Genomic DNA, 16,976 nt, shown 5'->3' with positions numbered 1-16,976 from the left:
ACATTGAACCCAAGAATATTTTTAATCCAAACAACAATTTTGTTTCTTCAAATTTGTTTATTTTTATCATCGTTTATTTTTTGTTTATCTAAAATTATTGGAGAAATAAAATAACAAGAAATAGGACACAATACAAAAAACAATTCATTCATTTCGTTTGAATTCCTAAAATATACATTTTTAAAAACGTTTTAGACGGTTAATTCTTACTTTTCTTGCGTTACAGTTTTGATATTTTAAAATACATATTTTTATTTTAAATAATCATTTTTAAAACCGGTCAACTGCTTCTGAATATTTCATTGGACATTCTCAGGCTGTTTAGAAAAAAAGTCTTTGTTTATAGTATGTTTTCTATTGCTTAAGCTGACTTGGGCATTTGTAGTTATTGTTTAAAAAAGCAGCTGCAAGAATACAATTGTTTTAAAATTAACTAAAATCCACTTAATATCCAGCGAGCAGTTTGTTTGTTTGCAATTATGGGCAATGCACGATTTTTGACCATATTCGGTTTGTTTCAAAAGAATAACTAATTTAACAATTCAGTTTGTTTAAAAGCGAATACCACATATGCTCCTTTTACATAGTACTAAACTAGACGTACTCGGCTAGTGTATTGTATGCATATATAAAACTAGACAGTATCGTAATTTGTTATGTAAGCTACCTTCCATCGTGTGTTTGCATATATGTATATAAAAACCTACAGACATGAGTTCATCAGTAACTACAAATTCTTACCAAAAACCAAACTAATTCCCAGTAATCGTGTTTTTGGGGCAAAGAAAGGGCCGATCTCGAACGCATTAAATTTTAGCTCAGATTACAAAACAATTCAATTCCTCTTGGTCAGTTTTACCGCGTGTTTTGGGTAAGCAATTCTTAAAGTTACATTGTTTCGTTTAGCACTTGATTGCAGTCATTTCGGCTCGGCTTTAAATCCACTTCAAACTCTTCAAACTTCACAAAGCCTAGGACACATCTGAGTATTTTTCCGTATATATTAAAGTTATTTGCACCAAAGTCGACAATGTTAGAATATCTATTTAAAGCATATTCTATTTTTACTTTATGTTTGTACAATTACTTTTAACTTGTTATTTGTATCGAATTTAACTCATAAAATGAAGATTTCAGCAATAAAATATATTTTAAATATCTGAAGTGTTTAACTTTTTCAATAAGCGAGTTCAGTTTATTGCATTATTCGATGATCTTCGGTTTTCAAAATACAAAATTCCATTTAAAGAGGCCAAACAAGCCAAGGGAAAATCATGTCAGCTAAGGTTATGCGTATTTCGCGTTATCAATCGCTAAGAAATACAATATGTTATACATATATATAGAGTTATGTATATATCGAATCATTTATCACTGTTGCTGGTTTGTGTTTTGTTTAGTTCTATTAGTTGTCTAGTTGTCTACTGTGCGCCCTGAGCTGCAGCCTCGGCGGAATCCGCTTCGAAAACATCGTCGGACTCCTGGCCAACGTAGTCAATATCCTCATCGCCGTGCTCCTCATCGTTTTCATCGTAGTCATCGGGATATTCGCCATACTCGGAGGATTCACCAAGCGTCCAGGCGTCGTTTTCCACGGAGTTTCGCGGACTGTAGCTGTTGCCGCCGCTCGTGATGGTCATATTGTTGGCTGGGCGCAGCACACTGTATGTAGAGAACATGGGTCAATATTTCATTCAAATTGGGCGTTAAGGATTATTTTAATAAATGCACAATTCGGAATGCAATCAATTCGAATGGTATGTGAGGTGTTCTTTCTCGATCTCAGGTGAGTTTTGTACTAGCGAGTTCTAAGAAAGCGTTTAATAGTTGTCTATGTGTTAGCTTGTTCTACTGACTGACTTTTGTGTGGTTAGCGGGTTTCGGGATTGGGTTAGTTAGGTTCTTTTGGTTAGGGAGTTAGGGAGTGGCATGTTGAATGCGATGTCGGTTACGCAATAAACGGGACAAACATTTGTACACTTGAGAACTAACTAATAATGTTTGGTTATATGGTTGGTTAAGTAGTTTGGGTTGCAGCAATTTACACAGTAATGAAGATTTGTCTCGAAGTTGCCAGAGCAAATAGAGGATTTTACAATTTTGAAAGATTTGGAAATTGCAAATTGGGGTTCAATAACCAATTGTTTTTCAGTGACATTATGAAAAATCGCAATTGATGATAACGAGTAATCTAACGTTAGAACTTGCACACAAATAAAGTATAGTATATTAAAAAGCATATTAATTGGAACAGGAACTTTAAACGTTCAGGAGACTAATGAAAAATTGAAATTATCATGAATCTTATCTTTTATAACACTTAAAGTAAGTAAGTTTATTAATTTTCTTTCGTTTTAATCTTTAGCCATACGATATTTTCATAGAACACTTCAATCAATGGTTTATCACCTAATTAACAATTTCTCTGATGCGATACTAATGCAAAATTTAGTAAGAAATACACCCAAAATGATTGTGTTTCGTACTTTTGTTGAAGAAAATACAGAAACATAATCACCATGAGGAACCCTTTAAATATTGTATGAAGTTAGAATTGATGCGGTTAGTTTTCAATCTTCGAGAGCATTTTATTGGTCGAATTCGTTGCCCAGCCAAATAAAATCAAATGAAGCCGCACAAGACAAAGTAACTAACGAACTGACGAACAAACAAATTGGTCGAGACAATTGCACAACGGCGAACAACAACGAAATGATTGAGTTGTATGCATAAATATTTAACAATAATACTACGACTTTTTTGATAAAGATTGCTCTATTACATTTGGCAAATGGATAGCCGCACATTTGGCTTCAGGTTGGCTGTCGTTACTAAACATTTCATTCTAGTTGTCGTTGCTTTGGAAAATCGTATTTTTGTGGATACTACGCGAGTTAGATCCGTTCTCAAAATGATCGTTGTTCGATTCGATTCGATTCGGCGATTGTATGTGACACTAGATATGGATTCTAGTGATACAATCGGCTGCTGCCGCTGCTGCTTGCACCATGTTAGATCGTGTGGCATGTTTTTGTAGTGGAAAGTATTTGGTTTTCTTTTTGGGTTTCGTGGAAAGATAGTCAACTGAATGTTTAGGTGTATGCTGATGGCTCAAAAATCGGTAACTAGCACACCATCCGTTGGTCATAACTGTCCACGGCGGTAGTGGGAGCGTGATGGTCTACCGATTGCAATTGGATTGTTTTATCGGATTGTTTTTCGTAGTGTAGATAGTGGTAGTGGTGGTGTTGAGTTGTGTGTGTTGGGGTGTACAGAAATTAAAAGAGAAGAAATCAATTAGCAAAATCATAAGTACTGAATGCTGGATCATTTACGACATAGTTCCTATTTTCATTCGATTCATACTGAGCGGTGTTACGTTACAAATTCAATACTGAACTCGTTACTTGGCCACTACTTATGTAAGTACAAATTAGGGAAAATTATAAGTTTCATCTAGAAGTGAGTCATGAGAGATAGCTGATAGTTATTGCTAAAATATTTGTCTATTTGCAGAACGCACCTTTACCTCAAGCCGCGATATTACCCACAACCTTAAGCTAATAAAAGAACCAAAGTAAAGGATACAAATCAAGTTCAGATAATTGAAAGTATGTTAAAAACAATTACGAAATAGTATGCTAAAGCTAAGACCTCTAAGGCTAAATCTTATGTATAAATATATTTAAATGAGCTTACATAAGTTGAGCTACACTAATCTAAAAGAACAAGACTTTTGTGAACCTAATCGAATATTTAGCTTTACATTTACAGGAAAACGTAATTAATACATTGGTTAATACCTTCTAAAGGAACTCTTCAATGGAGAATAGTATTGATCTGTCAAGAAATTTAAATGTTTTACTGGCAAATGTTTTACTAGTATAGGAAAATCCAAGAAATAAACCTGAGTCAATAATAAATTTACCATTTGGAATTTAAGTTTATGGCCTTGCTTTGCTGTTCTTATAGGAAACATATTTGTAACGATGTCTAATTATAAAACTAGTTCTATTATGTCAGGGTTAAACACAGGGAAAGTCACCTAAAGGGGGCTATTTATCAGAAAGACTTTGGCAAGTGATGCCCATATAATTTACCTCTCAAAAGGCATTTCATCAACCTCATCGTTGAGCTGTCGCTGAGCTTCGTTCTGGGCACGTCGCGCTTCCTCCTTCTTGCGGCGATCCTCGGCTGCCGCCTTCATGGGATCATAGGTGGATCGACGCTTCCACATGGCCATTTCGGCCTCCTTTTGCTTGTTCACTGTTCAAATACAAATGTTTTAAAAAAATTATTGTAAATGGTAAAGAATACGGGGAAGTAAGCTTACCTGAGGCATCGCGACGTATTGCAGAGGAGTTACGTGATCCTGGATTGCCGCCACCCAGCGAAGTGGTACTGGTGTTCATCGCGGAGGCAGCACTGCGCACACTTCGATTACTGGCACGCGTTCCCTCGCCGCGACTCAGACCCATGGATGAGGCACTGGGACTACGTTTCATTTGATCAGCTGGCTTCAGAGTGCTCTTGGCATCGTTCTTGCGCAAAAAGTTGTTGGATTGCGCCGACTTGTACTTGGATATGTCCATGTATTTGGGCTGCACACGCTGATCCCTGGCATTGGAGGTGACACCCGCACTGGCGGTTTGGAGCAACTGCTTCTTAGCGTTGGCCAGCGAACTGGGCACCTGCTGTGCCAGTCGACTGAGAGACGTCTCCCTGGGCATTGACTGACGGGCGACTCGATTGCCCGATCCTGGAGCTGCCCTCGGCGCACTCTTGATGCCCCGCCGTGGCATTTCGGGTGTATTGGGACAGGCCACCAAGCCAGCACCACTTTGTGCCATGCTCAGCTTGCCCGCTGGTGCTGAGGTCGGTTTGGCCGGCGCCTGTGTTCCAGCCACCCTTTGTTTGCTTCTCTCGATCCGCATCAGCAGTGCCTTGTTCATGCGCGTGTTACTTAGCGGCACCGCGCCCTGATCTTCGTGACTCTCCGCAGCCTCCTCCTCTTCGTTGCTGGAGTAGTAGGCCCCAGTAGTGCCCATTTCATCCTCATCGTTTATATAATACTGCAACTCATTGTCGTAGTCGCTGTAAGCCTGCTCAAAGTTGTTGCTGCTGGCGGATTTCTTTAGCTGCTGCTGCTGGTGAACGGTGCTCAGGGCGTGGGCATGTCGGGCAGCGGGCGGTGTGTAGAGGTTCTGGAAATTGGGACGCGCCTGACGCACAGGTAGCTGGCCATGCTGCTGCTGGAAGCTACTCGATCGACGCAGCGGCGACAAGGGTACAGCTGCTGGCTCAACATGCTCCACTTCCTGGCCGGGATCATACTCCAGGGAGTTCTTGCGGCGACGCAATTGCTTGAGCAGATACTCGCCACTAGTGAGCAACTGCAGCTGCGCCTCATTGATGCTGCTGGTCATGAGCGCTCGATGGAGCGGCGATCGTCTATAGCCACCGCCTGCTCCGGCACCCATTCCCGATTCCAGACTATGCTGCGGACTGCTCTGTGCCGGCGACTTAACCGAACTCCGGCGTGAAAGTGACTGCTGTAGACTACTGATGGCCGCAGCCGTTTGCTCCAAGTATGCATCCGTTGGCGGACGCGAGCGACTGGCACTGCGCGCACGTCCCAGCGTGTGCAGCGGCGAGGGTATCTTGCTGGGACTCTTTGGTGGCTTGTAGCCTGGTTCCATGCCCTGTCCACCTCCACCACCGCCATGGCTGCACAGCGCCGGATCGCTGGCGTAGTCACAGTCGCCCAGCAGGCGATACCGCTCCGCCAGACCGCGATTGAGCTTGGCTGCCGCCGCATACTGCCGCTGCTGGTTGTACAAACTGAGGCTGTCGTCGGTCAAGGAATCGCCGCCCGTGTCGGAGCAGTTATAGCTGCGTGTCATCAGTTGCTGAAAGTTAAAGAGAACAGTATCAGTAGAATTACTTTATTAAATTTAAGCAAAAGGAAGTGTGTAATCGTATCTATATGTAGAGAAACAAAAAAATTAACTATATACTTTACAACCTTTCTAACAACCAGGTTTTTCCTCATTAACATGTTTATAAGGCAATAGTAGTTTTTAATTTATCACAAATGAAGCCCATAAAAGTGAGCTACATTTATGTAAACGTTTTGTAATGGGTTTGTGTCCGAGCTACGAGATACATTACTTCGGGTATATTTTACAGCATATGTCAAGCAAATGTAAAATAGAAATCTATGTGTGTAAATAAACTTTAGCTCAACTTAACTTTGTTTATCACAGAATTAAGTTCATAAATTGTTGTTTTTTTTAATCAATAAGATAATATATAATAACGTTACTTAAAAAGAACATCAAGTGTAAGTTACTTATTTGATCACCAAATGACTGTGATGAATCACATTAGCAATCTAATCTACATCTGCTACATCTTAGTAAACAACGCCAGTTAAATAGCACTACATCATTTTATCTTTCAAATATGGCTGCTAATCATTTCTAAAATTTCCAATTACTGCGACTAAATATTAAAGAGATTTATTTACACAAACACTGTGTTATTGCTTCATATTAATTTAGCACATTCGCTGAATATATATTATATTCTTCCACAAATAAATGGAAGTTTCTAAAGCATATTTCGAGTGTGATCCTCCATTAAATTTAAGGGTGACTCATTCAGCACCAAACTAACCAGACAAGATTGTGCCGATAAAATGGGATTTTCCCATATACGAATTTATCAAAGAAGGTTGCCTGAAGTCCGGTGCCAAACCGGTTGACCAGCTCACCTGTGCCTGCGCTTGCGCCTGCTGCTGTTGCTGCTGCTTGCGGCGAGCGGCGCTCGTGCCACTGACATCCTGCGCCAGGCTCCTTGCACGCGCATTGCGCGCCCACTCCTGGATCCAATCCTGCTTGGTCTGCGCCGTCTGCAGCAGGGCGGCCTCCGAGCTCTGTGTGGGCGTGGTGGGTGTGTCCGGCAACTGGTGCTGCTGATTGGTGCTGGTGGTGAACACATTCAGGCGATACTCGGCCTTCTGGCGATCGGTGGCCGATCCGGACAAGGCCTGCGTGTGCCGCAGCTTAGCCTCGTTGCTCACATACTCGGAGCTGTCGATCTGCGAGGTGGACAGGCTGTGCGAGTGTCGACTGGGCTTCGGATGGGTATCCAAAGCGCGCTGTTTGGCCAGCACGCCACTGGTGGTCACACTGGTGAAGCAGCCCATGTCCGCTGCCGGCGACGGGGGAGTCGGAGGCGATAGGGGCACCTGCTGACGCAGCACGCGACTCTTGAGCTGATCCAGATAGGCACCTGCGGAAAATGAAACGGTAATCAGTGTGTGTTGCATTACGAATTGAATCATTGAACTCTATTAAACATTCTTTTGCACTTTGAACCACATTTGAAAAAGTTCTCTGACCTGTGGAGCTCCTCTGTGCTGGCAGTTGCTGTGGCAGCTGCTCTTGCAGCGGCGTTTCGTGGTAATAGTTCACCTCCAGGACATTGCTACCACGGCTGGACTTAACTGGCAGTTGCTTGGGCCGCTGCTTGGCAGCCGCCTCCTTCAAATTTCTATCGATGTTCATGAGATCCTTCTGCTCCTCCGTATAGTTGTCCCCATCGAGGGTGTAGGTGCCCGCCTCGCTGACTGCATCGTTCTCGGCCGACGGTTTGCCATCGGCTAGCGGTGGCTGTGGACACAGCATCTCCACCTGGCGCAGGGCCAGCTGCATGGCGGTGGAGCGAGGTGTGAACTGATTGGCCGTGCGGTTGGCCACCATGTTGGAGGTGCCCTTGCTTGCCGCCGCCGTGGCCGGTGGTGGCAGTTTCGATCGACTGGCGGGTCTGGGCGCAGGTGCTGCCACTGGTTCGTTTGCGTTGGCCGAGCTTCTGGGCGACCAACTGTGCCGCTTGGAGGCGTCTCGCACTCGGGAGGCGCTGCGATCCCGCACCCGCATCTTCACCTGCACCGGAGGCGCCTGTTCGCTACTGGGCGTGGCCGCTGTGAGGGAGGAGACATCGTCCGCCATGCTGCTGCCAGCATCCAAGCTGCTCCGCTGCGACTGCCGTCCACTGGTCGAGGTGGCCGTCGTGTTGTCCTTCTCCGTCTCCAGCTTGGACATGGAGGCGCCGCGCTTGTGGCGATTCTGGAAGCGCTCCATCATGTTCTTGTAGCGCGCCGCCTGTGCCGCCGAATCGTTCTCGGAGGCATCGAAATGATCAATGGTGAAGGCCAGCGAAGCCTTCGTGGTTGTGTTCGACTCGCTCGAGTTCTCCTCCTCATCTGGCGCCGATTTCTGGTTGGAGTTGCTGCTGCTGCTGTTGCTCTTGCCCGGTGGAGTGCCATGTTGCTGGTTCGCTCTGCTTTGTGCCGCTGCTGCTGCAATGGAATAGTAAACAGAAGCAAACAAACAGACACACAATTAAATTAGCATTTATTTACAGTTAGTATTATTATTTTTATTATTAGCGTTTAAGCGGTGAAAACGAAACTAAGCTGCTGACGTTAATTAAGCTGAACTCAACTGAAGTGGCAAGCGGCCGAGAAAAAGAGTTGGATGAGTGCAGCAAAACGGAGAAATTCAGGAGCGGATCGGAGGTAATGTGTAAATCTAGTACACAAGAAGGATATTCATTACAGAAATATTTGTTAAAAACAAAAATGTTTATTGAGCAGTTTATATTCTATAATACATTTAAATATGCATAACAAAATTCATTTAAAAATACATAAACCATTTGTGTTCTAACTCGATAATTATCTTGTGAATAACATCGGTAAAACAGTCTGCTTATCTGAACTTAAACAAATTATTCGTTATTTTATTAGGGTAGATATACAAAAATGATTGTTCATATATAAATGGCATATAGATATACAAAAATACATGTTCCATATATGAGCAAAACCAATTAGTAAACATGAGAAACCGCCAAATTTTAGAACCAACTTCAATGTGAACCTTACAACTATTGGATCTGTGATCTGTATATTCCAGCTTCCCGACAAATAAGGAACAAGACAATCAGTCCGCATCCCGGATGACAACATAGTGGTGGTACTTATGTCGCATTCCCTGAAGTTCAGCCATTTCAAGGGCCCCGAAACGCCCACCTGCAGCCGGGGGAAATCCCCCACCGCTTCCGCCAGCGTTTTCTATACATTTCCGCGGCCAAAGCACGGGCAAAAAGAAAATCAAACAATTTGCTTTGCAGCTCTGCCACGCGAAGTGGCACAAGCACACATACATACATACATACTGGTACAACATCCAGTGGAGAGGTGGGCGACCATCTAGGGGGCCGCCTCTCAGAATCGTGATCTATGGATGGGTAGCTTCCACACGTACTCTATATAAGGCAGTAGTCAGGTGCTGCCCGGCAAGTGAAGGTTAGAGTTCGGTGATTTCGGTCAATTGCAGGTTCTTTTCTTTCCTACTATGTGGTATATAGGGTATATGGTATGATGGTATAGTATGTGGGGTAATGGAGGGTGTTCCACTGGGCAGACCCACAAAACTTTTACGCTCTGCCAAACTTAGCTGGCCGCGGAACTTCCGTTTCGTTTGCCATGAAAATATATTTCAACTACCATATTCCATATCCATATTCAACACAGATCTCACAGCCTTATTTTGAACAAGTTTTTGGTCACGAAGCAACACATATATTTCTTTGGCCAACCATTTGTATTAGTATGCAGATGGGCAATTAAATGGGGAGTCAAGGTGATAATGTATCATCATTAGCATTGCTTTGAAATTAAATAAAAGATGTTAGGGTAGCAATGCAGCTTCCTCGTATAAAAAATACTACTTAGACATTTGTAATTAATGTTTTTCAACTTGTGCATCGCTGCAGAAAATTGCTGTATTTAAATAAACAATAATTTATTTGCACTAAGTAGCAGAAAACAGGTTCCGGATTGAAGCTTACTCATTTTTGATGGGCACAAATTAACTTGTTGCTGTAATTGTAGCCCAAAACAAGATTCTCGAATATCAACCTCAGATGCAAGTGCTCAATCGGAATCGTAAGTCCCACAAACGATGTGCATAATTTCTTTGTTCTCAATTTCCCATGAACTTGGATTATAATTTCTGGTTTCAAAATATTTTCCATTTCCCAAACATTTTAATACTAAATATAGTATATTTGGCGAAACTGCGACATCAAAGGCATCTATTGTCATTAGGTCTTAAAGGAAGGCAAACTATTGTTTATAGTAAATAGAGCATACATACTATAGTAAACTTATATTAAACCAGTAGATATTAAACTAGTAGCAATTTGAAACTTTACTAATAGTTAGGCAACAAGTAGTGAAGTTCTAGTTTGGCGGGAAACCAGAACGACATTATGCGCTCGTTGGATGACTAAATTTGCAATCTAATTTGGCAGGAAGTATGGCAATCGTCGATAGACAATAGACCGCTATTGGTAACGACTGGCTAACGGTAATTACGCTGCCCACTGTGCATGGCCATAAAAAAAAAATGTCTTCTATCGAGTTATCGTTCAGCACCCCCCTCTTCACCGTGTCTTACTGTCTTTTATAAGCCGCCGCCGCGTTTGCAATGGGCCAACAATTGAAAACTGTTGGCACAACACACAAATGTCGGGTATTATTGCCATTATTATTACGGTTGCCATTTTGCCCGTGGAATAGACCGTGTGTCGAGTTGCGGTGCTCGTTTAAAAGTCTTTTGTTTGCTCCTATTTGTTGGTAGTAGTCGCTTTTACTTTTCGCAATAAATAAAGCAAAATAATGTTGCAGTCTACATACATTTATATATATATTTTTGGTAAACTTTTGTCGGTCAGCTGGCTTCTGTGTTTGTTGTTTTGGGAAAGTGTAGTATGGGAAATGGTGCGACCGCCTGCTGATCTTTAATCATTTCCTTTTTACCACGCGTAATTCCGAGTGTTAATCATTTTTGGGCTAATTTACTAATTTAGCAAATGTGCAGTCCACACATAATGGAGCGAATGCAAAACGCAAATTGATAACCAAATCTCTCACGCTGCCCATTGGTTTTCAATTAGCTTCGCTAATTGCATTTCCAGCTTACGTCATCACCGATTAATTTGTTTATAACATTTCGGTGTTTCGCTGTGTGATCTATGGTTACGCTTTGATTTTGGCTTTGCCTTTCGTTGGGGTCAGGTTCTCACATTTAAATAAATGTTATTAACAATTTATTTATACTTCTCCGCCGCTCGGCGACACCAGTGAAAGCCATCGATGCCACGGCGATGATGATCATCATTTGTCATCTGCGAATGAGGTCATCGACTGGCGGCCATTTGTTGTGCCTTGTTATCGGCGATTATTTCGATTTTACCGAGCATTTAAATATATATACTTGGGAAGCAGAAAATTGAAAAGAAAATTGAGAAGTGCTTCAATGAGATTTCGCTTCTCCATTCTCGCCAGAAAGTAATCATCAGTATTTTTAAATTCAAAAGCAAATGAAAGTACAATCGATCATGGCCACAAATATTAAAAATATATGCTGTTCAGCTCGAAAAATACTTTTAGTTTTGTGGGCTGAACTCTAAATTTGCTGAAAAACTAAGGCATTTATACTTTGCAACACCAAAATTGTGATACGAAATTGCTGAAATATTTTAGAGACAGGTCGTGACGGCATATTCAAGAGCCAACAAATTTAATAATACAACTAATTAGGCGTGCCCAAATCATGATCAATTTGGGAACAAGGCCAAAAGCAAGAGATTTGTTCCGAATCTGTTTGATTCTTGGGCGCTGGCCAAGAATTAATGCCACAGATTTTGATTGGATTGGTATGTGCGAATAAGAAACGCAACTGAAATATAAGGAATTCATATTAGCTCTATAAAGTGGCACGTGACTAGGGTGTAATGTTAATGTAAAATCCTTCAATCTAAGATTTAATTTTCCAGTTTAATCCGCAAGCCCTCGGCAAAGAGTAACACTTTCGTATACCCTGCGGCATTTCAATATAATGAATCATCTAAGCAGGTGACACAATACCCTGTGCGCCGAGTTGGTTTACACCTTGGCACTCATTGTCAGCGGCACTTGAAATGGAACCCAAATTCCCAGGCCCGCGACTCCTCGATTTTCCCTTCATCAGCGAGTGCCGTGATTTGTTGTTCATAAAACTCGCATTTCTCAATGTTTATTATCAGTTTTGGTTTCGATTCGCAGCGCTTGCCAAATCTTACACAATTATAGCAGTCGCCGTCATTATCTCACACATTTTCATTCCTAGCACGCAACTCGTTGGCAAAATCCAAACACAACCAAATACTCCAAAAAAAATGAAACAGATTTGCGTCCGCGTATCTCAAGTATCTGGAAGTGGCTGTGGATGACTCAGCTCACAGCTGCGGGCGTTGATCGATTCGATTGGAGGTTACTGCGATCCGATCCATACTGACTTTTATTCCAGAGTTCCAGGCTTGCCACATTTAGTTGCAAACAAAGACTTGCAGGCAAGTCGAGCGATGCAAATGTGAACAGAACTTGGCCCAGAAATCTGTTTTTTATTCGTAAACAAACGATTCGTATTTGTATCTGAACTACGAAAGTTGTTTACCTTTAGCAGATGCCTTGTCTGGAAATTCGCATTAAAAGCAATCATATTTAAAACCCCCTTTTGTCTTCTTAAACCAGTGACGATCAAGAGTTTTTACGTTTTTACATTTTGTATTAAAGTTGGTACTCTGCTGCGTTTTGGAATCAAGCCAAGTTAATATGAAATTAGTTGCAACACTTGAAAGCCATTTAATGCCGAGCAGATAAATCAATCAGTGTTTTGGACTTGTAAACATTCGATAAAAGAAAAATAAACAGGCTCAAAAAAAAAAAACCATTTTATATTGCTGCTATTTATAATTGTTGTAAAATGTTGTGCGTAATATTGTTGCACAGAACCTAACATGTGAGATCTATGAGCACACGTGGCTAATTTATGTTGCATGTAATGGGAAAGTAAAGACTTTATTATAAAGTTCTTACACTTCATGAAATTCTTAATTATCATTGTTATCAATGAATTTGTACTTGTATTTCCAAAGTATGCTTGGTTTTTCTGCCATCCGAAGTGACATAGAAATGGAACTTGAATTTTGCGCACATTCCAAAAGGAGAAACATTCCTCTATTCAATTCCAGATAAGCAACTCCATAGCTTGTGTCATAAATTCCGAAGGGAGAACCATTTATTCATGCAATTCCAGATTAACAACTCCAAAGTTTCTGTCATAGGACCATTAATATGAAATACCACGGTGGCTGATGTCACTTGCCGCTTTCGCAGGCTATTGATCCCGTTCCACTTTCTCAGAACCAGAATCGAAAATAGAGAATCGAGAACTTGCTTTTCAACCTATTACGGCCCACTGTGCCAATCTGAGCCACAACATAAACGAGGTGTGTTTAAAGGTGTGTGTGTCTGTGAGTGTCGGGCATGACTATTGCAATAAATATTTGCGCTTAGTCGTGGCCAGAGACTCGCACAACATAACTTCATTAAAAATTCAAATTAACAAAGAAAGAAGCAAAGACAAGCCGCAACCTGGAACAACAAAAGCGGGTCCAACAAAAACCACCATGTCTAAATTAGCCATCAATTGTCGCCGGGTTTTGCGGTTGCCGCCGCAGCTCTTACCAAAATGATACCAATACACTGCAATTTCTATAGCCATAACTTTTATAGTCATAACCGAAGTTATAAGGATGCCAAGTCTTTAAAGGTTAAAGTTAATGCGTGAATAGACTTCTTGGGTTGGAGGTCAAACCACATGTTTCTAAGCCATAATGTAGTTTGTACATACTCTTCAGGCTTTTAGGAAATTTAATCATTTTCAAACGAGTATTTTCTTGAAGGTAGAAGGTAATTAAAAACCACAGTTGTATGATCTGCAGAAAACATCCTAATCATCGTAGTTGAATAATGCTGAGTTCCCAACCCGAGATGAACCCTCCAACTCATTATCAATATTAACTAAAAATTAATAAAAATGTACAACATGATATATGGCTTTCAAGGTGGAAAACCCAAGGGTGCATAACATTTTGCATCCATTTCTGGACTTTGAACCTGTGAAGTCTATTTAGCAGGTAAGACTGTACATAGCTTACCTTTCTCGGCCGGCGATGGTGGCGGCTTGCCAAGGCAGAACTTGCCGCAGGAGTCATCGATGGCTGCGCCGAGGCCCACAAAGCCGGCATTCATTGGATGCCGGAGTTGGACATGTCGGGGCGAGGTCGTGCCATCATCCGGACTGTCAATGATTTCCACGATTTTCTTGATATTTTCCGGTGTGGTGTCGGCCTTTTCGCGTCCGTCGCTGCTGTTGCCATCATCATCGCCGTATTGTTGGCAGCGGCGGCCAATGGACAAATTGTTGCGGCTCTTGACTTTGGATGAATCAGCTGATGGCGCCACGCCCCCCACAGCTGATTGGTGGGCGGCGACAGCTGTTGTTGCCGCCTCTGCTGCACCATCCGATGTTGCTGCTGCTGATGTGACTGTTGTTGTTGTTGCTGCTGCTGCTGTCGTTGTGGTGTCATTTGCGTATGATGTCATTTTAAGCCTTGGCTCGGTATAAATTTTGCAACAAATCGGAATTTATTGTTGGCTTTGGAGGTACGTTACACCTATTTTCGCCGCTTTTCCTTCTTTGCCTACTTCGCTAATTAATTAGCGGCTCATTTCCACGTTTTCCGGCCTTCGTTGCGTGTTGTCTACTACCCGTTTTCTTTTTTTCCTACGCTTTCCACATCCTGCTGCGTTCTAAAGTCGTTCTGTGCGTAAAGTGAATTCCAGTGGTTGTTTTTTACCTAACGAATGAAGGCGTTGAAAGGACACTCAGATGCAGTCAAAATAATAATGTATTCCAAATTCGTTATTAATAAAACAAAGTACGTTAATCAAGTTTCTAAAGAATAAGTTTGGTAAACTTGTTAGTTTATTGATTTGTCACCTATTCTATTAAACGTCTCTATTGATTTTTAATTTTTTTGGAGTATTTCTTTTTGAAGCCTAGACAACTTAAACTGAATGCCACTATTACTTTGACCGCTAGTGTAACTTTAAGAACCGAAACTCTTTCATTATTTTCGTTTTAAGGATGCGTGATCACGCCCAAGTGAAGACGGAAACACGGAGACACGTTGAATAGGTAAATGGCCAAGAGGTTTTCAATTGTGCGACGTGAGTTTTCCGATTGGACACTTGGATAACTTGTCGGGCATTTCCAAACGGATATAAATAGCCGAAAAAGCAGAAAGGCAGATTCCGATTCTTGGCTGCCTTTTCAAGGTTGCTTTTGTTGTGCTCGAGAATCTAATCGGATATTTTATTTTTACATTGAACACTTTTGGAGGAACGGAACACGCACAAACACACACACACATACATATGTACGCACACAAAGGCGCAGACACTTGCGGCCAACACATACACACTTTCAAGGGCAGGGTCCAATTGGACTTTTCACTTGCATTTCCCTTTCGTTTCGTCACTTGTTCAACGGCTTTATTTTCCGTTGTTTTTGTGGCATGTGATAATGAACTTTTCTTTATCTTTGTCTCGATTTTCCGATTCGCGACACGCGCTCGCTTTTTCAACCCAACGCTTACTCACGGCAATTCAGTCAAGAATGAGCGTCGCAGGTGTGCGTGTTTTGTTAGCCTGGCCAAAAGTGACGTTGCGAGCGAGAGAGAGAGAGAGTGAGAGAGCGGTCAGTAGTGTTGGTTACACTTTTAGCGAATTAATAGCTAAGCTTCAATTAGGAGAGGGTACAAGCTTAGTACCTTTCTTAACTATGTTCCCGTTAAACTGTGAATTATTATGGCCCTAACCGTTAAATCCTTTGTAAATTAAACAAGAAAACGTTTAGCTGATGTATTATTTGTTAGTCCTAACAACTATCAGGTTTGGCTAGAAAATAGCTTAGTTTGCAGCACTGCAACAAAGCGTTTGCCTCCACGGAGAGTAAGCAAACAGCTGGGAGTTGCCAGAGCAATTCAGGGTTGTCGCGTTAGCTTTATTAACTTAATTTTTCCTTCAAGCAACAAATAAATTGAATGCTTACTTAAAAATAAATACAGATGGCTTTCTTAGACAAACAAAAAGCACAATTGTGTTTAATAGAGATATTTTTGGGATATTAAGGAAGAAAAGACAATGAAACGAAAAGGTGGCAGCCCTCTCTCGCTCGCTCGCTCTCTCTCTTTGTGTTTCTACTCTCCGCATTGATTGTTTTGGCCTGGCCAGAAGCTAATTAACCCGTTGAATAACACAGACCAGAACACAATACACAATCGCATAATTCAGCGAACGAAGCGCTTTCTGCAGATTCACGCTTCACTGGCCACAAATATCCGCAGGCAGTGCACTCGACAGGTGGCCTTCAAAGTGGCGACGCTAACGCTATTTTTAATTCGAACACTTGCGATCACTCTCGCTTTTCGCGCGAACAGGTGTATTAACACAAATTCCACATTAAATTCACATATATGCGACTATAATTCGCATAAAAATTAAGTATTTTTCCTGGACAATTGTCAAGTGGTCTAAACAATAACAATTGCCGCCCAAATGATAACAAGAGAGAGAGAGAGAGAATGCGCGCGCTCTCTCTGTTCTTTTTTTCTCTCTCTTCCCTTTTTGTATTGGCATTTACTCCACCAATTTTTTTTTTGTTCTCTTCCCAGAAGTTGTGCACTTGTTTCGCTTTCGCATTTCACATAATATTTTTCACATTTCACTTATACAATTGGATTATTCGCTGCTCTATGAGCTGCTATTTGCATTAACACAAGAATTTGCTTTTGTAGCGAATTATTTACTTGCTGGACGAAGCAAAAAAAAAGCGCCCTGGAATTGCAAACTTTTTCGTTTGTTGTGCCAATCAGACTGAGTGTGACCGCGTCTTAGAAACAGAAGAAAAACCATCGGTGTTAAGCTAGGGCTGTCAACTTTTAACGGTATT

The 16,976-nt window shown here is 41.7% G+C and overlaps 1 protein-coding gene across 4 annotated transcripts; it reads right to left on the bottom strand.

The window, feature by feature from the left end:
* Nucleotides 1–1,167: 1,167 nt before the first annotated feature.
* Nucleotides 1,168–16,921, bottom strand: LOC120447596. Of its 4 annotated transcripts, none has more exons than XR_005616056.1 (8): nt 16,834–16,921; nt 14,119–14,820; nt 7,406–8,365; nt 6,776–7,296; nt 4,334–5,909; nt 4,101–4,266; nt 2,783–3,181; nt 1,524–1,662 (listed from the first exon to the last, which is right to left on the bottom strand). XR_005616056.1 is itself a non-coding variant. In XM_039629064.1 (7 exons), the coding sequence occupies exons 2-7, from the start codon at nt 14,564–14,566 to the stop codon at nt 1,422–1,424; spliced, it is 3,912 nt and encodes a 1,303-aa protein (XP_039484998.1). In that variant the 5' UTR covers nt 14,567–14,820; nt 16,834–16,921; the 3' UTR covers nt 1,168–1,421. The 4 variants fall into 4 exon arrangements, 2 of the variants coding, with proteins under 2 accessions (XP_039484998.1, XP_039484999.1); XR_005616057.1 differs by having other exon boundaries at nt 7,406–8,362; XM_039629064.1 differs by lacking the exon at nt 2,783–3,181 and having other exon boundaries at nt 1,168–1,662.
* Nucleotides 16,922–16,976: the final 55 nt, after the last annotated feature.

The sequence above is a fragment of the Drosophila santomea genome, chromosome 3L, assembly GCF_016746245.2.
Source record: "Drosophila santomea strain STO CAGO 1482 chromosome 3L, Prin_Dsan_1.1, whole genome shotgun sequence".
NCBI classification, from domain to species: Eukaryota; Metazoa; Arthropoda; class Insecta; order Diptera; family Drosophilidae; genus Drosophila; species Drosophila santomea.
Note: the sequence above shows the minus strand (reverse complement) of the source record. Positions and strands in the feature narration are given on the sequence as shown.